The sequence below is a fragment of the Mirounga angustirostris genome, unplaced genomic scaffold (genome assembly GCF_029215605.1).
Source record: "Mirounga angustirostris isolate CCGP_5_RB_7025 unplaced genomic scaffold, mMirAng1.0.hap1 SCAF_17, whole genome shotgun sequence".
Classification (NCBI taxonomy): domain Eukaryota; kingdom Metazoa; phylum Chordata; class Mammalia; order Carnivora; family Phocidae; genus Mirounga; species Mirounga angustirostris.
In genome coordinates, this window is record NW_026991725.1 from 57,146,205 (window position 1) to 57,171,445 (window position 25,241).

The following is a 25,241-nucleotide window of genomic DNA, read 5'->3' on the forward strand; positions in this document are numbered from 1 at the left end:
TCTAATGAAAATTATGGTTTTTCTTTTCTCAGAAAAACGTACACATGGACTCTCAAATCATTTAGAGGGGTTCATGGACCTTAGGCAGTTCACCCCTGAACCTGGGTGAGAACCCTGTTGTCAGGGCAAAGGCTCCATTTACAGACTCTGATGGAAGCTCCTAAAAGAAGGGGGCACTCGAGCGCTCTGGTCCAGGCCAGGGCCTCAGAGATGGAACCCAGCTCTCTCCCCGGCTCTGTGGGAAGCACAGGGCCAGTGGAACCAGAAGGGAGGACAGAGCCCTCCTCTCTTCAGACCACAGATGAGTTCCACGCCTCTGTCCCAGTCCCTGTCCTAGGTTCCCTCTCTGAACCCTGTGTCTCTCCAGGAAGCTGTGGTTCTGTCAGCCTCCCCATCTCACATTCCAGCCAAGCCTGGATGCAGTGATGCTTCAGGGCGCCCAGGAGCGTCAAAGGCTGCCCGTCTTCCCTGTGCTGCCCACCCCACCGCCTTCCATGCCCTTCACCCATGCCTAAGACTGGAAGGGCATGGAGAGCTTCTGCCACCATCCGCTTCTCCAGGCTCTTCCTGCCCCCATGGTCATCTCAGAGGACAGAGATGGGCCAGGAAGGAAAAGATCCAGCTACACAAGGTCCAGGTGGCTGAGAACATGCCCGGGGGCCCTTAAGGTCTCAGTGCCAGGAGTCACTCACAGGAAGCAGCTGGCCTCTGGCCTAGGTGTCTAAGAGTCCCGAGATGCTACGCTTCTGGCTACCAGGGGCTGCGAGTTGCGTGACCAGAGTCCAGGGTCAAAAGGGAAACCTTCCGCACGTGCTCTGAACAGAAAGGGAGGACAAGTGCACTCCCCCGAGGAAGGCTTAGGGAATGCGGAAATGTGTATGTCAAAGTGTGTGTGTTTCTGGGAAGAGTGCAAAAAGCACGTACAAGAACACAGAGAGTGTGAGTGTGTATGTGTAAGGGAGAACAGGAGTGTACACGAGAGACTGCGTAAAGCGGCGGAGTATGTCCGTGGTACGTGTGGCCCTATAACCCCCTCCTTACCTCCTCTCGCTGCCAAACAGACGGGCCACCTCTTCCCTGCCAGGGCTCCGGGCCCGAGTCCTACGCTCCAGCCGCCTTCTCTCCACCTGGAAGGCTTCTCGGTGGCTGATCCTGACGGCCTTAGGGACGTCGGCCAGGGCGGCATACTGCCTGCTGGCTTTAAAGGCAAAGGTGCGCCCGGGTGTCTCTGCTCCCCGCCCCCCAGCGCTGCCGGAGTCCATGCGGGCGGGGGGCCGGCTGGCCACATCCAGGGAGCCAAGGGAGCTGCTGCAGACCATTCGGCTGGGGGTTCGAGAACCTGGGGAAGGAAGGGGATGACCAAGCTCCTGGGAGGGCGGTCCGGGGCCACTATACCTGTTGCTGGGGGTGCTGGGGCTGGGAGGGGAGAGCGGCGGGGGCAGCTGCTGCTCCTCGGCCTTCAAGTCCTGCTTGGTCTTCTCCAGGGAGAAGTAGCCGCTCTCTACCCGGACTTTGCGGCCACAGTCCATGCGGTCGCTGCTCATGGTGCTCTCCTCTGGAAGAGAGAGGCGAGAGGCAGGAGACGCACTTAGCCTGTTGCCGTCTTTGGTTTCTGGGGACTTTTTAAAAGAGCCCACGCAGATCCAAACAGGGGCCATCTCTCTACCTCCCATCTCTGAAGCCATCCATACAGGGCTCACCCAAGGGCAGAATCATGGGACAGCAATGAAATGTCCTTCCCACACACGCACCTCATCCATCTCTCTCTAAGCTGGTGCATCTGCTACACTGTCAGGAGGTCCCTGAGCTTCCAGTCTGGGGGCCAGTTTGGAAGAACAGGATCCCCCGCCCAGGAGAGATGTCCCACCAACCACCGCTTCTTACCAAACATCAAGGAGGAAATCAAGGGCTAACTGGCCGTTCAGCCTGTTAGAGCATTTGGGGAGGGAAGAGGTAGAGGACTTCTGTGGGAACGAGAGGAATGCATGGGGACTACCCATGAGGGACTGAGGCAGCTTAACCCCCAGCTGCTGCAAAATGCATTTTGGCCTGAATGAACTGGGTCAGTCCCAACTGTCCCCTCATCTTTAATGAGCTGGACAAAATGCAAGTGAGAAAAGCCAGCTTATGTCATGCAGAGCCCTCCGGGTCCCCGAGCAGGGAGGCGGAGACTGCTGCCCTGCTTCTGCTCAGGCAATTCTGAAGTGCTAAGTGGAGAGAGCAGAGCAAAGCCTCCCGAGCCCCCCCGGGTGTGGGCAGGATGGGACAGCGAGGAGAAGGACGAGGCTGCCCTAACCACTGCTGCTCTCAGGACACACTAGGCTTCCAGGGTTAGCCAGGCCGTGAACACAGTGCAGCCACGGTGGCAGGAACCAAAGGCCTCCTGGTACACAGACCTCATTCCAGGGCATTTTGAGTCTCACAACACCCACCAGGGTTGACAGAGCAGGTGCTCTCTTCCTCCTTTACAGATGGGACTTAAGAGCCAGAGGGGCAAGGCCAAGGCCAGAGCCCAGGAATCCCAGCCCCACCTAGGCCAGGCCCTGCCAAGGGCTGATGGACACAGGAGCCTGAGGCCTGGGGCTCAGCGGCCCTGAGTTCTCAGGGCCAGCTGCGTTGGGATGGAGGCCTGCTCCAGCACTGTGAGGCTGGCCACCAGAAAGGGGGGCATGCCGGCCAGTCCGGCTCGCACTTACCATCTTTGCTCTCCAGCCCGGGTTCCCTCAGGGTGCTGGCAGCAGGAGGCTGGCTCTGGCTGGGACTCTGAGCTGGACTGAGGCTGCTCCCATCAGGCTGGTCCTTGGCCCTCATTTCTTCCTGCCAGAGTGTAGACTTGGTGGTGGGGACCTTCTCAGCACTGGGAATGCTGCTGCTGCTGGTGACAGCCATCTTGGCCGGCCCTGGTTCCTGGGGGGAGAGAGCAGTGTGTGCACAGCCACAGGAGTGCAGAGCCTCGGCCGGTACACAGGTCCCGGCTGCCGAGGTGCCTGGCTCCGGGGAACGCCAAGGTCAGCTGCACCGTGTCAGTGGCCCAGAACCCTCGGGAGGGGAGGCTCATAGCAGAGACATCTTGGTCATGGGTGAAAGCTCCATCTGGATGGCACTGTGGCCTTTTCTCTTCTACGGCCCCACAGTCAGTACACCCAAAGGGCCTGGTCCCACTGGCCTCAGGCCAGGCCTGGCAAATACACAGGGCAAAAATGTAGGGTTTCTACTTGGAGCTCCAGTAGCAAACACATGCAAGTTCTCCCTGCCGACAAAACCACAGAACCCAGAGCAGTGGACCAGGCATTAAAGGTGAGATGACAAGTGGCTGGCTCAGAGTTTGTTGTTCCTAGACTTGTAGGTAATTAGGACACGAGTCAGGAAAGATGGGACGGGGTAAGGAAAGAATACACCATTGAGATGGCCTGCGGGGTAAATGCAAAGCACGTGCTCATACAGCACCCGTGTCCGCGCCAGCCCTTGGCCTCCCCGCCTCTCCCTTTGGTCTTAGAAAGCTAAAATGGGGCACCTGGGACCCTACGTGAAGGAAAGAGTCATCAGATACAACCCAAACATCCAATCTGCACTCATGCCCTCCCACCTGCTCACCCACACAAACTAGGCGGCAGCTTGTAGCCTAGATGGGAACAGTGTCCATGCCATCTCTCCCCACATCAGAACTGGTGCTGCTCTGTGGGAGAAGCATTCAAGCGGGAGGTACTTAGTCAGATACAGGGAGTCCATTTCCAGAGCATGCAGAGAACCTTCACTCAACAGTTCAAACCTAGAGCCCAGACAAAGGCAGGACTGGGATCCCCAGCTGCCCCACAGCACTAGCTCACACCCTGGGCCCAACCCCCCTGGCCTGGCCCAAGGTCCTGGATGTCAGCTGCAGAGGGCAGGGCACTGCCAGCAAGATGGCTTTGGAGCCTCTCAAAAGTCAGACGTGTCCCAGCTGTCTTCCCCAAAACATGGGGGATAACCTGCAAATGCCCACTTTCCACTCCCAGCCTGGTGGCCAAACCTCATTTTTAGAAACCTACCTAAACCCAGTTCTTTTTTTTTTAAAGATTTTATTTATTTATTTATTTGACAGAGAAAGACACAGCGAGAGAGGGAACACAAACGGGGAGTGGGAGAGGGAGAAGCAGACTCCCTGCCGAGCAGGGAGCCTGATGCGGGACTCGATCCCGGGACTCCGGGATCATGACCTGAGCCGAAGGCAGTCGCTTAACCAACTGAGCCACCCAGGCGCCCTACCTAAACCCAGTTCTGAGTTGGGGCCATTGGCAAGGCTCATAGATGACATGGGTTATGTGTCCGTGCATGAATGCACACAGACCCAGTATTTTTTTTTTATTCTTATGTTAATCCCCATACATTACATCATTAGTTTTTGATGTAGTGTTCCATGATTCATTGTTTGTGCATAACACCCACTGCTCCATGCAGAACGTGTCCTCCTCAATACCCATCACCTGGCTAACCCATCCTCCCACCCCCCTCCCCTCTAGAACCCTCAGTTTGTTTTTCAGAGTACATCGTCTCTCATGGTTCGTCTACCCCTCCGATTTCCCCCCCTTCATTCTTCCCCTCCTGCTACCTTCTTCTTCTTTTTCTTCTTAACATATATTGCATTATTTGTTTCAGAGGTACAGATCTGAGATTCAATAGTCTTGCACAATTCACAGCGCTCACCAGAGCACATACCCTCCCCAGTGTCTATCACCCAGTCACCCCATCCCTCCCACCCCACCCCCACTCCAGCAACCCTCAGTTTCCTGCAATTAAGAATTCCTCATATCAGTGAGGTCATATGATACATGTCTTTCTCTGTTTGACTTATTTCACTCAACATAATACCCTCCAGTTCCACCCACGTCGTTGCACATGACAAGATCTCATTCCTTTTGACGGCTGCATAATATTCCATTGTATATATACACCACATCTTCTTTATCCATTCATCTGTCGATGGACATCTTGGCTCTTTCCACAGTTTGGCTATCGTGGACACTGCTGCTATAAACATCGGGGTGCACGTACCCTTTCGGATCCCTACTTTTGTATCTTTGGGGTAAATACCCAGTAGTGCAATTGCTGGATCATATGGTAGCTCTATTTTCAACTTTCTGAGGAACCTCCATACTGTTTTCCAGAGTGGCTGCACCAGCTTGCATTCCCACCAACAGTGTAGGAGGGTTCCCCTTTCTCCGCATCCCCGCCAACATCTGTCGTTTCCTGACTTGTTACTTTTAGCCATTCTGACTGGTGTGAGGTGGTATCTCATTGAGGTTTTGATTTGGATTTCCCTGATGCCGAGCGATATTGAGCACTTTTTCATGTGCACACAGACCCAGTATTAACCAGCAGGTTCTCTGACAGCCACTGAGCATGGACTATGTGCTGGGCTCTGGTTCATCACTGCACCATCCTGTCCTCCCCAGCACACCTCGCAGGGGAGGTTGCCTGGGCCGAGAGGATGGCGTACCCAGGCTTACAAGGACAGTAAGGGCCAGAGTGGGGGTTCAAGCCTTCCACCACCAGGCACCCTCGGGAGTGGCAGGAGGGTGGGGGAGTGCTTTGGATGAGCAGCCTAAAGGACCCACTGAGAAGCCACGGCACCAGGTATCCCAATGGGAAAAGACAGGCATTTTATCAGGTCCAAAGCTATCCCTAGCTTTGCAAGGAGTCCAGGCCTCATGAGACGGGATAAAGACAGGAAGGCTCTTCCCATAGACCCAGGACACACCCGACTGCCCATATGGTCAGAGCCACCAACAGACCTGGCTCCTAGGCTGGAGATTCCCTACAGCTCTGACCCACCTTGCAAGAAGGGGACTTCTTGGAATAAAATGGCAATGGTTTCAGACAGTTTCCTGAGGGCACCAACAGAATTGGGCTCTAATGATCTAAGGAGAGCTGGCCCCAGGGCCACCTGTCCCTCCAGTCAGCATACTGCCCTCAATCCATGTTCCAGGAACGCTTCCCTCAAGCAGAAGTCACTCCAGGTCCCCCTGCCATGGCCCCTTCCAACAACTGAGTCTTCTGTTCAAAGGCCAGAAGCCAGAGGCTGGGCATGCTCTGGTGGGCTCAGGGCAGAGCTGGGATTCCTCCTACAGAGCTGAGTGGGGTGACGTGAAGACTGGCCTCGGTGAACCTGTCCCCTCTGTGGAAGACCGGCTGCACCAAGGGTAGGTAGAGGTTGCCAGAAAGGGCCAAAGAAGAGGCAGGTGGCTGTGCTTCTGAGGGAAGCAGCCTTGGCTGCCAGAGCCCTTAGCCCCACGCCGTAGGTGAAGTGCCCATGGCATATACACACCCCTCTCTGGTGCTTTGATGACTCCCCCGGTGAGGGGGTGGGCTGGCAGGGATCCCCAAGAGGCAGAGGAAATTCTAGGCCTGAGATCCAAGGGGCCATGACAGGGAGCTTGGGAAACAAATACATTTCTCAGCACCACATGGCTACAGACCCACCATCTGGCCCCGGGCCTCCCAACCTGTGCAAGGCTGGCTGCATCCGTAGATCCCTCTCCGTGCTCCCCACTTCTGGAGAACTCGTCCCAGAGAAGGAGGGCCCTGAATGGCAGCCAAGGTCCATAGGCAGTTCTCTTTGTCTCCTTCGGAGGCTCTGCCTTCTACGGCCTCTATGCCAGGCCTTATCGTGTGAGTGGAGACAGAGGGGCAGTCTGGCGGCAGGAACAAAGGCACGCTGGCTTCCAGGAGAGGGGGTGGGTGGGTGATACAGGGAAGCCTGATCTGGGTAAAGTTGCTTCTCTTCTCCAAAGCAGATGTGTGGTGAGTAAGACTTGGCACAGGCACTATGCGACACTGCCTCTGCTCCCCACACGGTCACCACTGTGGCTGGGAGGGGGCTGGGGTTCACAACGACACAGACCACAGGTGCCCGCGGGAGAGGAAGGAGGAAGAAGTACCAGGTCCCCTATGTGCTAGTCCCTGCAGGGTCAGGATACCTGCACTGCTCAGGGCAATCGATGCTTCCATGCTATGATGAGGTCTGTGCTGTTTATCTGGTTGCTCAGAAAGGGTTTTCAAAGCAGGGAGGAAAGAGGACACAGGGCAGGAAGGCAGGCCCGGGCCAAGCGGCCTCTGTGGCCTCTGCATGCTAGCTAAGCAGGCATGCTCTCTAGAGGGGGTGTATAGAAAGCCTTCCTTTCTACTTCCCGGGCACAGTAGCTGAGCAGGGGCCCAACGAGAAGGAGGGACAGGACCTGGAGTGGGTGTAGCAGCAGGCACCCAAGCAGAAAACATGACGCTGGAGAAGAGGGAGCAACTCACGACACATGTGTGGGCCTGAGAAGAACAGTATACTGGACCAGGAGGGACACTGGTCCTGGCATGCCTCTGCTCACACTGAAGTCTGTTGTTTTACAGGTCTCTGAAGAAAGGCCGAGAAGTAAGGGCCAAGAGCCTGGGGGCATGGGGAGACGGGAGGAACCAGCATTCCAGAGCTCCACCTAATGAACCAAGCCTCCCAACCCACACACCTGGCAGGGGAGACATGCGACCCCTGGCCTTGCCAGAGTCCCAGATTTGGAATTTGGGGAGAGGGTGGTAAGCTCTCCATTCTCCCTATCCTAGGCATATCTAGAGTGGATTATTACTCCTTCTCTCTAGGCATCTCAGTATCAGGAAAAGTCTTTCCTCTTGGGGTGAACAGGGGCGAAGCAGCAGCTCCTGGAACCCACACCTCTCAGGCCTCAGAGGTTCTGGCCAGGGCCAGCCCGTCTCCTTGCTGCCTTGGGCTCTGCTGGGACCCCCAGCCACCAGCCTAGAGGCTATCTGCTCCCCCTGCAGCCTGATCCTCTTCCTCCCTCAGGGCCTGCTTGGGTCTCTCTCTGATGCTCTCAGAAAACCACTCAATGAGTGTACTCTCCATGGCCGGAACTCCCAACTGCTGGAGACATCCCTGTTCTAGTGGGACCCTGTGGGCTCTGCTGCCTGAGCTGCCGGAGGGCAGGGTACAGCACAGCAATACTTCCCGATCCCCACTGGTTTTATCTGAAACTCTCTCAGGCCACAGAGGGATGAGGCCAGATACGGGGTCTTGGGCTCCTGCCTCTACAGGGGACCCCAAGGCTTTCGGCTTCCCTCCCTGCTCCATTTGGGGCACCCAAACACCTTCAGCTTCAGGCTGTGGGAGGCCTGCCCAGAGATCCCCCACTCCTCTCTGGAGAGACCCTGCATGACCTCATGAGACTGAGTCACAGGGAGATGGGCCCCAGATAAAAGTTCACAGCTTCCAGAAACCAGTGGAATCATATGTGATGTTCTTGGGAGCAAGGGACAGAAGGAAGAGAGTCCTGCCAGGCTGACTTCTGCCGGGCACAGAAGGAATGAGCAGAGCAGACGGGGACACCTGGGCTCTAAGAGACACTCAGAGAAGTGGGTGATCTCCCCACCCTGTGATCCCGTGAAGAAGTGAAGCTCGGCCATGGCCAGCTGTTATCTGGAGGGAGGGGACAGGGCAGGCAGGAGGGACACAACCAAATGCCCTGGTCTGGGCTGAACGTGTCTACTGCACATGCACTTGCCTGATTTGGAGGCAGGAGCTCTGCTCCAGCACTGCTTCCAAGGCATCACTATAGAAACGCAGAACTAGCCTAAACGCTGTTATTCTGTAAAGCCCATTCCGTAAAGCAGTTCACGGAGTCTCAGAAACGTTAATTCGATCCACCGGGGCCCCAGGAGCGTGAGGAGCATGGCAGGAAGGTGCAGAGCCCTTCTGGGTGCCCGTGTCCCCGCAGACAAGGAGGAGAGTGGACTTTGGGGAAGGACTGGACCTGGTGGGACCTATCCAAGCCACCTCTCAACTCTGGTCAAATGGGAGTTAGGGCAGGGGCACAAAAGTCAAGATCTTGCCCGTTTTTTCCATTTATGGTCAAACCCGGAGCAGGGAACAGGATCCGCTGAGAGCTCCTCACTCAGCCAGGACACGCTAGAACCCTCCCTGCCTGCACAAGGCTATGCATGTACAGCAAGCAGCCCCTCCAAGCACGCCCTGTGCTCCCCAGCAGCTAGCAGCACAGCCAGGGAAGGGACACATGCTGGAATACCGCTGCTGGGCGCCGGCTCACTCACTGGAAACCTCCGGGGGCGGCCCCAGAGCATATGAGTAAAGCCACCCTATCCTGTGGAGGGTCCTGCCCTGTGGCTTGGCAAGGAGCATGCAGGTTATAGCCCATAGACCGCTGGAGGGAAGGAGAGACCATGCAGGGCTGAGGACCACTTCAGCCCCATCTGGATTCTTTTTCTCACCCCCAATTTTAGGCTCGGTTCTGAAGTCTTCTAACCTCCTGGGGAGCTCTCACTTCATCCCAGCTCCATTGATGGGACACCACTGTGCCTACCTGTGGTGTGGGAGGCTCCACCTTCCGCTTCTTCTTTTGGTTTTGCTTATTGGTCCTGGGATAGACCATGAGCATCTCTAGCCATCTGGGGAAAGAAGAGGAGAGAGCACTGGATCAGACCTCTGCGCTCAGGGACTAGGAACCTTATTGGGTGGTCTAGGCTCCAGGCCCAATGCTTCCTACTTGGGGGCGCCCACCCAGTGGCCAGGTCTCTGGGTAGCTGAGCAGGGCAGAGCATGACCCAGATTTGTGCCTGCCACCACTGGGGAAGTGCCAACAGTGCAGCCCAGGACAAGCACAGGCTGTGCTGGGACCAGGCCCAGATGCTGACCCCACAATGACCATAGTGCAGGTGGAGAGGGCCCGGTGGCCGGCCCAGGCATGCAGAGTGCTTGACTGCTGGAGTGGCAGGCCTGACCACAGGCCTCAGAGTGCAGAGCACATCATGGGTTCCATCACTGACCCCATCTTCGGGGCTTAGACCTGGCTTTAAAATTGTCCTCCCACAGTAGATTTGGCTAATGCACAGATGGGCTGCTACTGGGTATCATTTAGGGCTCTGGAGGCAGGAAACCAGCAGTTGTGCTACCAAAGTTCTCTGTGACGGGTCACTTCCGGGGCCAGACCCATGCATTCACCTCTGGGTCCCCCCTGCACACTGAGGGCTCTGGGCACCTTGGCTTTGGGGAAGGCCCAGCAGAGCTGCCCAGGCCCACATGTTGGAAGGTCCACTCTGGACCAGGAGCAGGGAAGGCAGTAGGGGAGTGTGGGAAGAGCAGCAGCTGACAGCAGGAGGCTCGATACAGATCTGGCTCTGCCACCCTCTAACCACGACCCTGGGTGGCTTCCTGCCCCTGTGGGCTTCAGTCTCCTCATCTCTGAAACCAGGGGGTGGATGAAGCCATGACATGTCCACTGCTTGCCTCACTCGAGCTTCATTAACATCTGGGAGGGTTGGATGAGGGGGACAGGAGGAGTGGAAGACAGGAGGGGCCTGGTGGTGAAGGATGCTCTGTCCAGAGCGGAAGGTACTGCAGGAGCCTCTGGTCCCCTTGTCCCCAGAACATGAGGGTCTGCGCTGGGCCTGCTGCCACCCCGGGCCTGGCGGCGGCAGCGGCGATGGCGGCTGAGCTGCAATGTGAGGCAGCGCCCGCTCGGCCAGCACCCTGGCTGGAGGCTGCGGGTACCACCAGCATTCAAGCCCGCGTCAGGAAGAAGCACTCACGTCTTTAACTCTCAGAGGTGCTTTCTTTAATTTGGGGTGGAGGGAGGGAGGGAGGTCGGTCCCAGTCAGTGACCTTCTAGGACAGCCTCGGGAGGGTATGTTGGTTGCGCTGTTGCAAGCTGGCAGCTGGGGAAGTGGGCTTGGGTGTGGGGGATCACAGCACGTGGGCCGAGCCCCACTCAGCTTTGAGCAGGTCATTCAGTATCTGCTGAGACCACGCACCACTGCCGGCACCACAGAGACCTGAGGCCCAGGCCCTACGGGTCAGTCCTCTGTGGGCTGGCCCCAAAGCAAGAAAAGAGGCATGACTGTGTCTGCAAGGCCGGCAGATGAGCAGACTCTCAGGGCCTCACTCAGATGACATCTGAGTGAGGCCCTGAGATTCCAGCCTGCCGCAGGGGCTGACACCAGCAAGCTGTGTCCCCTTAGTGCTTTACTGAGGAGAGACTGCTTCACAAAGTCACCTTGTCCTCCAGGGCCCCAGGAGCACGGGGAGCGTGACAGGCAGGTGCACACTGGCCCAGCTGCTGTTTGCAGCGACACGGACAAGCTTGCAGGACAGGGCCCCGAGGGAAGAGCCCGCTGAGGGCTCCGGCCCAGAGAGGGCTGGAGACTCGGGGGCTGAGCACAGGCAGGGGCGGGCTGGGGCTGGCCTGGGACAGATGACGGAACGTGTCCCCTGCACTCGGATTTCTCACGGAAGCCCAGCAGGAAGCGTATAACGTCATTTGTTGTGTTACCATAAAAAGTACACCCAGGGAAGAGAGGTGAGGGGCGAATATAGACACGGGATCCGTGGTGGAAGTGAGTGCCAGGACATGGTGGGGTGGGGTCCCCAGCTCTGATGGCAGAGCCAGGATGAGTGAGACCGAGGGGGGCAGAACTGAGAGGCAGGGGCACAGAGAAGGGGGAAAGCTCCCCGCCGCCGCCAACTCCTGCTTACATCCCACCTCCTCTAAAAGAGCTGCGCTAAGTTGTGCCCCAAACATCCTGAAGGCCCGTCCTGGCACGAGAGCGCTGAGAAAGAGAACTGCCAACTCTCTCCGCCCAGCTCTGGGAGAGATGCCTCAGGCAGCCCAGGGGCCTCTGTTCAGAGAAGACACCAGAAAAAAGTCTCGATGGACTGTCCCCAACTACCCCTGCTCTAAGTCAGCCCAGAGGAAGACTGTACCTCATTAGGGAGCTGGGTACTTACCCCCACCTCGGGGTCTAAGAGCCCACAGGTAAGATTACCTGGCAAAGGAACTGTGCCAGGTGGTGAGGACACCAAGGGAGGCATCTGTCCACAAAGGCGCGAGGCAGAGGAGGGAGAGAAGAAGGAGGCAGAAGTCTGTACCCAGGGCACACTACCCCACCTGACTCCCTAAAGGAGGTCTAGTGTACCAGTGGGTGGTGAAGAGAAGCTGCTGCTGGGGGCCACTGGAGGGGCTGCAGGGGCCCAGGGACAGGTTGTCATGGTGCAAACCCTGCCTATTGGGCAGGGATTAGCTAGGCCCAGCCCCAGGATGAGGACAGGGAAAAGTGCTGGGTATGCCCCTGAGCCACTGCACAAACCTGGATGGCCCAGCCTACATGTGGGACCCAGAAAACACACACATCTGGTATCTTGGTCCACCAATGACCTTGTCTACTCAAGCTGCACAGGAAAGACAGTCCCTCGCCTCTGTACATGCAGTGACCTTAGGACAGGGGATCAGGACGGGTGGTCTGTGGCAGGTGCCTGATGGTAGGATTTGGGGCCCCCGACAGAGGCACTGTCAGCTGTCGGTTTCCTCATGCCCTGTGGCAGACCATGACATCACTGACCTGGTCCCCCAGCTCACACATGCCCTAGCCTGTCCTGGGAACCCTGGACACCCCTTCCCGTCCCTCGTGCTAATCGGGATCCTCCATGAGACCTAGCTCCCAAGGGGAGGGCGAGCTCTCCTCCAAGGACTCCCGTGGGGCAGTGGCAGCTCGGCACAGGCCTGCCTGCCAGACGGGGCCGCGGCAGCAAGCAGGAGCCAGGAGGAGCAAGCAGTTCTGTGCTGTGCCTCGTGCCTGCAGTGCCTTGTTCAGGGTCCTCGCATTTCCACAGCTGCAGTCTCCCAACTGTAGAATGAGGGGCTCTGTAAAAGCCCTCTATATATTTTTTTTAAGTTTTATTTTTTAGTAATCTCTACACCCAATGTGGGGCTCGAACCCATGTTCTGGAAATCAAGAGTCCTATGCTTTTCTGACTGAGCCGGCCAGGCTCCCTGAGCCCTCTGCACTCCTAAACCATATGGTTCTAGAATTAAGACCAGAGAGAGGGAGAGGCAAAGTGGTCCTGCTGTTTGCCCCTAGGATTTAAAAATGCAAACCTGCCTCTCTCCAAGGGAGAAGGACTCAGGGTGAGCTGGCACCCCCAGCAGAGGGTCTGCTGGTCACTCTGCAGGGCAGCTCTGGCCCTCGGCTCCAGCCTGACAGAGTGGATTTGAACTTCTGAACTCGGCAAAACCTGGGGACCTTCTGACCACTGTTCCCGCTTCCTCATACAGCAGCCTTGGCCTGAGATCCTGAAGCTCAGCCAGTGTTCAGAGTCTTTTTACTTGTTGAAACCAAAAGCCTTCACCTTCTAGTTCCCTCCACTCTGCACTATAATCATCAGCCCAGTATCCCCAGCTCCGCCCCCCCACCCCAATTCACTTTCTCTCAAAGCTTTCTCAGCCTTAAAGGACCAATGGGATTCTCCAAAATCCAGTGCCCGAGCTCCTGGCCGGGCTTGCTGAGCCTGCTCTCGAGGCACGGACTGTGTGGCTAGGTCACACAGAGCTGGTAACAGGCGCCCCAGGAGCAGGGACTCCTGGAAGGCACACGCTGCGTGAGCTCAGGAGCACAGAGCTCTGCTCACCCGGACCGTCAGCTACCTGGAAAACTGGGCCCCCTTCTACCTCCTGACCAGGGCATGGCCAGGGCAGGGGTGTGACTCAAAGACTGTCTATTCTTTGCACCTGGACAAAGAAGGCAGTGCATACAGCGGAACTGGAGTGACTGCTGTGTGCAGGCCCTGAGAACGAGGAATGAAACACGCCCCCGACCCTCAAGGACCTATTGCTGGCTACAGGAGGCCAGCTGTGTACCCAGACAGAAAGAGCCAGCTGATGGTGCCAAGTGCCTCATGGGGGCAGGTTTCCTGGAAGAGTGGACATTCAGGCTGACTCAACAGCCTCAAGGAAGGAGGGGTCATTCCAGAGTGAAGGCAGGGTGGCAGTGAAGGCACGGAGCTGGTGGGCAGCACGGGGATGTGTAGTGACAAGCAGCTCAGTGCTGAGGGACACAAGGGTGGTGGGGGTGAGGCTGGAGGGCTGGGAAGGGGCCTCCTGAGGCCAGCCAAGGAACTTGGACTTGACTCCCAGGTGATGGGGCTTCAGGCAGGAGGGAGGCAAGGTCAGATGGGTTCTGGGGACTGAAACCCTTGTGCTCGAGTGATACATGGATGGAAGGGTCAGAATGGAGGTGGGGAGACCAATGAGAGGCCGAAGGAAGCCGAGGCAGCCCTGGAAGTGGGGCAGCGCCAGCAGAGGGAGGTCCCCGGGGAAATGGTACATGAGGAGAGTTATGTGCATGTGGGGATGACGCAAAGACAGGTGGAGGGTGAGGCCAGTTTCGGGCGTGGTGAGCGGGCACACGGTGGTGCTGTGAAGAGAGAGAGGGGCTCAGAAGAGGGGACACGCTTGGGGAAGAAAGTGATGGCGATATTGCCCAATTTGTGCCAAAGGGAACTGGTCCGAGAACCTGCTGGTAGGCAGGGGTGCCTCCTCCCAAAATGCCCGGGGCAGACTCACCCACTGATGATCTCCTTGGTTTCTGCCCGGATGAAATGCTCCTTCTCAGGGGTCAGAATGCACAGGGAGAACTTCTGGCCTGTCCGGCCCTCCCCATCCACCACGTCTGTGCACTGGTTCATGTTGATGGTGCCCTGAGGCAGGGTTGTGGGCTGCAAGAAGATGGGGCAGGGAGTTACGCAGAGGCCAGCACTCACGGGTCAGAGTAAGGCAACATGGACGGTCCCCATATCCCCAGGCCCTCCCGGCCCTTGTCCCTTCAACAGGCACCTGAACCTCTTGCAGCTGTGTGGATCCCCAATTACAACAGAGGCAAAGGGTGGTGGCTCTGCCTCGCCCCCACCCTCATGGCCCCACTTCCTCCCTACCCATCCCAGGGAGGAGAGGTGACAGGCCTGCTCTTCTCAGAGGACACCCAGCTGGACATTCCTTCCTAGCTGGAGAACAAGATCCCAGCTGGTACCGGGGGAAGGGAGAGAGACAGGAAGGGGACAGCTCCGTAAGGACAGCTGGGAGGACAGAGGCAGCCAAGAGTCTGGTCTCACAGGGGTTACTGATCCAAGAGAGCAGTGAGAAAAAGCTCCAGAGGAGATGGTTCCAAAATAGCAAGGTTATTTTTAGAGGCAAGGAGGGAGCCGGAGAGAAGCCGCATCCTGGAAGGCAGGCTGTGGGGCTGGCAGGCAGGAGCCACACATATATCATCAATGCTTTAAAGGTAGGCCAAGCCCGCTCAGGGCAGGTGACCCCCCGCCACCTTCCAGGACTGCCCGTGAGGCTGCTGGCCAGCGCCGGAACAACAAATAATAGCTTTTTTCCTTTTCTGACACTGTTAGACACTGAAATGAGGAAAAGAGCCCCAAGAACAAGCAAAGAAGGCATTAAGAGATTCCTACTGGGGTGAGGGTCAGCAAGGAGGACCTTCCTAAAGATGATCTGTTAGCCCTGCATCCTCTGGCCTTTCACCCTCCCCCCAAACAGGAAGCACTTTTGGGCGGGAAATGAGGCTCCATGGCCGTCACCACACCAAGGGCAAAGAGCTCCTGGCCTGGAGTCAGGCAAGGCACTACCTTAATGCCCCTTTCTGGTGGCTCTCACAGGGAGGAAAGCCTTGGCCAGGACCCCCGGTGGTGTGGGGCACGAGGTGAGGAGGCTGCCCCCACTTTCGGGGCAGCTGCCAGCTTCCATACTGAGCACCCCCCCCCCCCAGGACTTGGCGCTTCCTTAGTTGGGTTCCTGACGAAACAGCAGGGGGAGAAAAAGCGAATGGTGGCCAGCTGGGGGTTGCTTTATCAGGTGCCTCCCTCCTAAAGCTCTGAGGGTAGGTCCTACCCCTGACCAGCTGCAAGCTCCCTGTTGCCAGGCATGGGGAAGAGGCCTGGTCTGAAGGTCAGGATGCTGGGTCCGGTGTGGATGCCAAGCTCAGACCAACTATACCGCTACTGGAAACCCTTCTTCATCTGTCAAACGAGAGGAAGCAGGAAGCTCCTGGACCCCCTCCAGCTCGAGCGCATAGGAGCTTCCTGGTACTTTCCAGGCCAACCCACCAGCATTTCTGACGCACTGCCAGCTCCCTCCTCATCCGCTGGTGCCCAGCTACAGAAGCCGGACCAGAGGAGCGCTGCGTTCCAGAGCCCTCACCCAGTACGGCTGCCGGCTCTCTGGTCCACCGGAGGGGGAAGAAGTAAGGTTCCCAGCTCCGAGAAGCCTTTCCTTATGGACTCTCTGGGCTCAGCTCAGAATGGAGGTGGCAGGGCAGGAGAGCCAGCTGTGAGCTCACGGGGAGGCCTGTGACTTCAGGTGGGGACCAGAGGAGGGGCCAGAGTCCCACTTCTGACAGTGGGCCACAAGCATACTAAGACTAGTGCTCTTCCTTAGTTCAGTAGCCTTGTAGTATCTCTCCTGGGCCCTCCTGGAGAGTCCTTGAGCTGGGAAAGAGGGCTTGGTGGGTTATCCTGCAACCAACCAAGGGGGGTTCTTCAGGAGCAGTGAGCAAGGGAGGCGGCCTGGGACCGCCCACTGGTCTTCTGGCTGGGGAGACCCATAAGCATGTAGGGGTGAGTCCCCCTCCCCAGATGAGCGCTGCAGTTTCAAGAGCGCACCCCTCCAACCCAGGGCAGGGCCCGCAGGATCCTTCTAGGCTTCCCCACCCCGCCTTGTTCCAGTTCCAGCCCCTCTACTCTTCAGAATTTCTAATCCCAGGTCTTCTCTGATGTCATGCCACTGCCCCATCTGAACCCTCTTTGGGCGAACTAAGGGTGGTGACCTCTGCTCTCTCAGCTCAGCCTCCCCCACGCAGTAGCACACGCTCCCTGTTGGTACTGACAAGGCTCATGGGTTCTCTGGGGTGGGTCCTCTGGTACACGAAACAAGGACACTGATGCTGTGGACCACTGTGAGGATTAGGGCCATGAGCAGGATCATAGAGCTGAGAGGGGAGAGGGGACAGCAGAGGAGCTTTTCCAAGGTGACTTTTCCTCCTTTGTCCTTGACACGCCCCCTCCCCCCCCATGCTTGGACTCATGGGTCACAGTTGCCAGTGTATGCCCACCTGTGACACATGGATGCGTGGACACGGTAAGTTATCTACTGTGCCACTGTGCCAATGCCTTATAAATTATAACACACACACAGGAAAGCTAAACGGGGACAATAAAACGCACCAACAGAGACTGTAATACTTTCTTCTCACTATACTCTCCAGTGGGCCATCTGAAGGCATGTGCTCGTCTTTAGAAACTACTGTTCCAGGGTTCGGGGTCAAGAAACTGCTCACCATTCCCTCAGGCACAGTAACTGTGTTTGCTGGACACATGGCCACCAGCTACTGACGAGATTTCCCAGCTAACCCTGCAGCTGAACGCGGTCACGGGACCTAGTCACCAACCATGCCCTAAGACTTCCGACAACCTCTCTGGACCTCAGTTTTTTATGTGTGCAAAATGAGGTCCCTACCTCCTTCCAGAAGAGCTTTCAAAAAGGCAAAGACATAACAAGCTACAGCTGCATGAAATGACCATTTATTTACTACCTGTGTGTCACCCTCTTTCATGCCTCCTTAAACATTACTCACGAGGAGGGCATTAGCTAATCCTGTTACATATGGGGAAAAGGGAGCAGAGCTGACGGCGGGCAGAAGAGAAGGGAGAACAGGAAAGCTGACCCAGGTTGGCATTTGGCAAGCACTGTGCAAATAGTTCCTCCTGAGCCTCAATAGTGCCACGTGCGGGAAGAGGCCCCACCAGTGCCAGCGTCACTTGCCGCCAAGCAGCTCACTGTGCTAGGTGGGCACTGCAGGCCAGGCCCCGGCCAATGCATCCTCTCATGACTACTCCCACACCCCTCTGAGGCTGCATACACCACCACGCCACCCCCACTCGCCCCTTGACTAGTCAGCACTCAGCCACAGCTCCTGCACCCAGAGCTCGGGCAGATTCAACCAAGGGCCCAGGTGTGGCCCTCCCCACCTCAAGGCAGGAGCAGGCCATACCCATCTGCATTCTCAGCACGGAAGAGAGAAGAGATCTTTGACAACCCATCTCCTGACTAGGCCAGACCCTGTGCTTGGAGAGCAAGGGCAGATATCTAGGCTGCAATCCAAATCCAGCCAGAGGGAACCCCTCACCCCAATACCGTCAGTAGGGAGGCCAGCTCCATCTGACAAGCTCCCTGTTCTCATTCTGCACCTCCAGAGTTAGGAATCCAGGCCTCCGATGAGGCTGAGTGGCACCTAGTTTTGCTCGATTCCAAAAAAGGGATGGCTGTCTGCAGGCCACCCAACTCTGTTATGTTGCCAAGTTATGGGTTAAGTCCTCAGCCAGCAATGTCACCAGATGGCCCTCTAGCCATCTGGGGGTTTCCAGTCCTCTTCTGGTCTCCACACTACACCCGCTCAGATGGTAGAGCTGCATTGGTGTGAATGAATCCCAAGGCCAAAGACCATGTAAGCATGAAGTGACCCAGCAGGAGGACTAAGACAAGGGTCTCTCTCCAGGGATGTCACCACATCCTGCTGAGAACGCAGCCATCTCCTGTCATCTGCCCACTGGCCCACAAAAGGCCAAGGGAGCCTTTGCCCACTGTAGATGGCCACCTGTCAGAGGTTTGCTTCGGAAGATCCTCCCACAGCAGCCTTACCACCTGGACAACCTCCAGCCCCATCCCTGGCCCAAGCAGGTGCACTTTAGGGAAAACAGGTAGCCTCCACTTCTTGTTGGATCCTGGAAGTTGGGGAAGGTAAGCATGTACGAGCCACAGAGAAAGAAGAGGAAAGTAGGACAGGAAGACAAAGAGGGGCCATTTCAAGCTATCGGTGGGGGCCCTTTCCTCCTGGCAGCTGTGCCTACACAGCCAGAGGCCAGGCAAGACTGGGCTAGAATGGAAATACTCCATTTTATGCCCCACTTCTCCATTCGGATGGGAAAACAGAGACCCACAGAAACAAAGACTTTCCCCAGCGCAAAGAGGTGCTCACAAAATCTCAAGGTCAAAAGTGCCTTTCAACGTGAAGGCCAACCCAGTGCACTGCAGGTCCTGCAACAGTTCCTGTATTTCAAACCTATCTGTCCACGACTGACAGAGAACCACGCATTCCACACTGGGAAGGCCAGGTGTATGGGCACACACACACACAGAATGAAAAATTGGGGAATACTTTTACTACATGTCCTGTGTTCCATATTATTGCTCCGTCACACTCCCCACGACCCACTTGAGGAGGAGGAGAAGCAGTGCCACTTGGTGTCAGCAGTCAGCCAGCACTCTGCACACGGCCAGAAGTAGGGGTGAGTATGCTCCAGGTAGGACAAGAAGACTCTCCCTCACAGTAGGAGCCATTGCAGCAAGAATAATCCTAATCGTCTTCTACGGTCAGGCAGGGCTCTGGAGAAGTACTTAGAGGTTCACCCTGACGACAGCCTCAGGAGGAAGGCACTCTGACGGCCTTGCAAGTGGGGCTCAGGGTGGGAAAGGGACCTGTAACCCAGCGGGGTCACCCAGGTCAAGTGTGGCCCAGGGTTACTGCAGAACCTGTCGGTGGGCAGGATCAGACACGGCCTAGGCAGGAACACGATCCCCCCTGCCCTCCCCAAAGGGGAGGATAACGGCTCCCATAAGCTCCCGTACAGAGGCCTGCCGGGAAGCCACGCTGGAGGCTTGGTTAGGCCACCTGAGCCAGGCCCAGGGAGAGACCACATACATCCTTTCTTGGGGATTAGGGAGGTTAGACCGGAATTTCCTATGGCAGGAAGGTGACCCTTGGGGAGCTTTGCTGGGTGAGTACTGCACCCCATCTCAGGCATCCCTGGAACCCCATGCCCTGACAGGAACATGTGCTGGTCACGATCACAGAGACTGTCTCTGGCTCTTCCTGCTACTACCAAACAGCTCACAGAGTCCCGAGTCTAACGAATCATGAGTCCCTCTCTCAAGAGGTGGACACCAAATGCCATCCAGGTGTAGAACAGGCCACCTGATTCTCTGCCCTCCAAGGCCACAGTACTCCCCAGTGAGCAGCTCTCTTTAGACAGATATCCTCAAAGTCCAAGTTCTCAGAGAAAACTTGGAAAGACCCATGGAAAAGGAAGTCTTGAGACATACCCACGAAATCACTCAGAATCGGAGTCCGCAAAAGCCCCTGCTGGCCCCTCTGGCGGCTCAGAGAAGCCTTCCCCCAACCTCAGCGGGAGCCTCAGGGCAACGGGGGATGGACGAGGAGCTGCCATAGGTGCCCGCCAGGCAGAACTTCTTTCCTCTCATTCCTTGCATGGCACAAAGCCCGCAAAGTCCCCTGCCCAGGCGTGTGGTCAGCCTCCCTTGGATCCTACAGTCCTCGTGGTTTACTGGGCAGTTTCACACCCATCCCCTACACCAGAGCCGCTAGCCGCACAGGTCTGTGTCTGTGATCTCACATGGCCTCATCTGGACGAAGCGGTGAATCCGCACCCCTTCCTGCCCTTTAGGACTCCCAACACGAACCCTAACTGCTGCAGCTCTGGCCGCAGGAGGAGGCTGGGCCAGCCATGCTGGGGGCTACAGTGTGGAGAACCTGTCACCTGTGGACCCATCACCCCAGGGCGGGGGAGCCAAACATGACTGCGCTCCCAGCCCCTTCTTCCCCACAAAGGCTCAAAGATCTAATGTAGCCTCTGGGCTTTATGTTTCCAGAGCCCATGAGCCAAGAAGAGCACCACCCTCGGAACAGAATCCTAGCTCTGCCAATCACCATGTAAGTCACCTTGGGCAAGCTGCAAAGTTTAAGCTTCAGCTTCCACAAGAGTAAAATGGGAGGAACAATATCCTTTACTTCAAATGCAAAATGGAGCAGCTGCTCTGGACAACAGTCTGGAGGCTCCTCAAAAAGTTAAACATGGAGTTACCATATGACTCAGCAATTCTGCTCCTAGGTTTACACCCCAAAGAACTGAAAAGAGGTGTTTGAACAAAACTTGTACACAAATGTTCATAGCAGCACTATTCAAAATGGCCAAAAGGTAGAAACAGCCTAAATGTCCATCAATGGATGCATGGATGGCGCTCAGTCGGTTGAGAGCCCAACTCTTGGTTTTGGCTCAGGTCGTGATCTCAGGGTCATGGGACAGAGCCTGGCGTTGGGCTCCATCACTCAGCGGGGACTCTGCTTGAGATTCTTTCTCTTTCTCCCTCTGCCCACCCCCTCGCGCTCTCTCCCTAAAATAAATAAATCTTTTAAAAAAATGGACGCATGGATAAACAAAATGGTCTAGCCATAAAACAGAATGGTATTCAGCCATAAGAATGAAACACTGACACACACTTTCAACGTAGATGAAAACATTACACTAAGTGAAAGAAGCCAGAGACAAAAGGACAAACATTGTATGATTCAGTTTTGATGAAATATCCAGAATGGCAAATTCACAGATACAGAAAGCAGATTAATGGTTGCTAGGGGACGAGTGGGGAAGTGCGGAATGAGGAGTGACTGCTTAATGGGTATGAGATCTCCATTTGGAATGATGAGAAAGTTCTGGAACTAGACAGTGGTGATGATTGCACAACATTACAAATGTCCTAAATGCCACTGAATTGTACACTTTAAAGTGGTTAATACAGTAGTTTTTTGGTTATGTATATTTTACCACAATAAAAGAAATCCCTCACCTCACAGAGTTGCCATGAGACTAGAGAGGATACTGTTCACGTAAAGTGAGGGCTCAGGGTTGGCACACAACCCAGGCTGCTTCCCCTGCTGTTTGTCAGTGTGCGCGTGCACGCACACACACACACACTCACACTCACACACTCCCCACCAAGCAAGTGGGTGGTGGTAAGAAGACAATTTATTCAATACATTTTCTCTGAATGCTTGCCACAAGGAAAAGGGAGGAAGGCATTAGGCACATGTGTCTCCTACCTGCAGACAGAGAAGAGGCCAGCAGGGTGAAGGAAGCAAGTTGGCCTGGCTGGACTGGAGAGAGTTGAGGCATCATGGGTCATCCTCTCCCTGAGAGCGGAGGAAAAGCCACGCCTCCATGCCTACACTGGAGGCCAGCAGCTGGCCCAAGAGGACTACCAGTAGGCTCTTGAAAATGACAGGCCCAACTGAGGGGTTTACCCACGTGCAGCAGAGCAGGTCACGTTTATTCTCTGTGCCTCCCGGTCCCTATCTCAAGGCCCTGGGGGAGATCAGGGTCTGGTTTCCCACCACACTGAAACGGGGCCGGTGGGAGTGGGGTGTCTGCCCTTCTTCGGAGCACCAGACACTTCACCTGCGCTGGGGCCCAGCCTTCCTCCCCATAAGCTCCCAGGCACAGGCAGGCCCACGTCTGAGTGTTGCTTCCACTTCTCTCCTACTGCCCAACTTACCGTCATCCCACTGCCCACTGATCCAGACCGAGTTGGAAATGGGAGCCTCAAACCTGGGAGTGTTCTCAGGGAGGCATGGCAGGAGCATCCGGCACACAGTGGGCAGGTCTGTGGATTCTCTTCTCCCAGGCACGGCACGCAGTTCCTCAGCACTGTTCAACAGTTAGAACCTAGGGCTAGGCCGGCCTCCCTGTGGTGGCCAGTACTGGCCCCAGAACCGTTCATGAGCAGAAACATGGCCGTGCCATAGCGGCTCCCACGGTCTCAAGCCCAAGCTCTCTGCCCTGTGTTTGAGGCTCTCAAGAGCCCCTTCCTCACAGGCCCAGGTGACCCACCGATAAACAGGCTGGCTTCCTTAAGAGCCATCTCCTGCCAGAATGTCTGCCTCACATCCTTTACTTCCTGGATGGTCACCCTGTCCTCTCTGAAGGGAAGAGCCCTGCATGGAGCCCTGAGCCCACTTACGGGCCTGCCCATCTGTTCTCCATGCTAGACGGTGAGGTCCTCGATGAAATGAATCCGATTTTCCTCTATATGCCTATATGCTGGCACTCTTCATAATGAGCCTTAGCACATATTTTTGAATGATATATGAAACGAACCAACCCCTCTGTTTATACTGCAAATTCACTGTATAAATATTATGCTTTATTTATAAAAATTTTATAACATATATAACATAATAAATAGTATAAATGTTTCCTTTATAAAGTAGGAATACCCACCCTTGCGAAATCCCGTTTGTTAAGTGGACAGCAGGACACTCTTCATGCAAAGGTGAGACAGGAACAAATCCTCCACGGTCTGAGGTGCATGAGGGGCAGGAGCTGGTCTGAAGGAGATGCAGGGCCCAGAAAGGGAACCTGACCTTCAGGGGCCCATGGTTCTAAGTACCACCCCTGGGGCCAGGACTGTTGCAACTGGCAGATGATGAAGTTGAAAGGCAAGAGGTGGGTGTGGCCATACTATATAATTCCATTCACAGGAAATGGCCAGAACAAGTCATTGGATAGAGACAGAAAGTAGATTAGTGGTTGGGGGGGGGTTGATTAGGGGTGATACATAAGGGGTACAGGGTTCCTTTGGCTGGGGTGGAGGAAGGGGAATGTTCTAAATTAGACTGTGGTGATGCCTGGACAATCCTGCAACTACTGTAAAAGGCAATTACTTGTACGCTTACAAACAAAACACAACACTGCACAGGTACAGAAATAATCAAGATGTGGTGGCCGACAGGGGAGGCCCTTCGAGAGACCTGTGTGGCTCTACTCAGGCTCCTGCAGGAAGAACACGCACAGCCTGCTGCCTCCAACCCAGGCCTGGAAGGTGCTTGAGGCCAGTCCCCTGCCCCGCATTTCAGACGTGGAAGCCAAGGCCCAGACAGGCACAAGGACTAGAGCCCAGCTTTCCAAATCCTAACCTACCTCAACACATGACCTCTACCGCAGCGGCTAGCGCCAACCAGCCCCGCAGAGCTAACATTCAACCTACCAGGCTCTGACATGCGTCCGCACAGAGGGCATGGCTGAGCAGTTATTACCTCGGAGTCCCCTTTTCAAGATTCGGCTCTGGCCCCATCCAGGGGCGGGGTGAGCTTTCGGAGGCATTCAGGGCTTCCATGGTTTCAGCAGAAAGGGGCCCACAAATGAGGGAGCATTTGCTAATCCCAAGCAGCACCGGGAGCTACACTGGAGCTGTAGCCTGGGAGCGGCAGAAGAGGAGAGGGGTTGCTTAGCCCAGCACAGTATGTGCAGGGGTGGCTGTGCAAATGACCCACTCGGGGCTTTGTCAGTCAGCCAACCTCCCTGCCTTTGTGGGGCCTTGTTAGGGTTGGCTAAACTTATTTTTTTAAGGGAGAAAAGACTACAACAAGGACCTTTTTCACTTGCTGCCAATGCCAGGAAGTTCCTTCTCGTACCTGCTGTGCCAGACTGGCCCAGTGGCTTGGCTGCTGGCTGCGCAGCGAAGACACACAGGCTCCCAGCAAGCAGTCGAGGGCCCTCGGCTTTCCTTGGGAAGCCATCACCACTCGACCAAGGCTCACCTTGCTCCTAAGACTGGGGGCAAGGGGACACAGGAAGAATACCTTTATCTTCCTTACCCACCCGATCAGCACGGCAGCAGGATTCCACCAGAACCAAGTGCCTACTACACCATACGTGACAATTACACTGAATCAAAGACCAAAATTTTGTAAATGTAAGAGCAAAAAATACACAACTCTTAGAAGAAGACAAGGCCAACAGCTTTGTAACATTGGATTTGACAATGATTTCTTGGCTATGACACCAAAAGCACAGGCAACAAAAGAAAGAATAAGCTAGACTTCATCAATATTCAAAACTTTTGTGTGTCGAGGGACACCTGGGTGGCTCAGTCGGTTAGGTGTCTGCCTCTCCCTCTCCCTCTCCCCCTGCTCATGCTCTCTCTCTGTGTCAAATAAATAAATAAAATCTTAAAAAAAAACACAACTTTTGTGTGTTGAAGAACACTACCACAAGAGTGAAACGGCAACCCGCAGAATGGGAGAAAACAGTTGCAAACCACGATCTGATAAAGAATTAATGTGAAGAATATATAAAGAACTCCTAAAACTCAATGGCAAAGAAACAATAAATGGACTAAAGACTTGGATAGACATTTCTCTAAAGAAGATAAACAAATAGCCGATAAGCACATGAAGAAATGTTCGACACATCATCAGTTATTAGGGAAATGCAAACTAAAACCACAAAGAGATACGACTTCATACCTACTGGGATGGCTTTAATTAAAGAAAGAAAGAAAATGACAAATGTTGGCAAGGATGAGGGGAAACTGAAACCCTGTGCACTGCTAGTGGGAAGATTAAAATGGTATAGCCACTGAGGGAAACAGTTTGGCAGGTCCTTGAAAAATTAAGCACAGAACTACCATATCATCTAGCAATTCCACTTCTAGATATATACCCAGAAGAACTGAAAGCAGGGGGTTCGAGCAGATATTTGTACATCCATGCTCATTTTAGCATTATTC

General features: G+C 55.4%; 1 protein-coding gene across 10 annotated transcripts in view; it reads right to left on the reverse strand.

Moving 5' to 3' along the window:
* MPRIP (myosin phosphatase Rho interacting protein) overlaps positions 1-25,241 on the reverse strand; it is a 150,764-nt gene that overhangs the window by 56,020 nt on the left and 69,503 nt on the right. For 5 of the 10 annotated variants that reach the window (XR_010408343.1, XM_064582082.1, XM_054511009.2 and 2 more), the window contains exons 4-8: positions 14,385-14,536; positions 9,354-9,438; positions 2,697-2,907; positions 1,396-1,555; positions 1,042-1,194 (exon numbers count right to left, since the gene is read on the reverse strand). Coding sequence is in view for 9 of the 10 variants with exons in the window: in XM_064582082.1 (XP_064438152.1) it covers positions 1,042-1,194; positions 1,396-1,555; positions 2,697-2,907; positions 9,354-9,438; positions 14,385-14,536 (761 nt within the window). In the remaining variant the exon portion in view is untranslated. Of the gene's footprint in view, positions 1-1,041; positions 1,556-2,696; positions 2,908-9,353; positions 9,439-14,384; positions 14,537-22,951; positions 23,102-25,241 lie in introns of those variants that run through there. The other 5 variants (XM_045889692.3, XM_045889697.3, XM_045889698.3 and 2 more) reach the window with 3 other exon arrangements.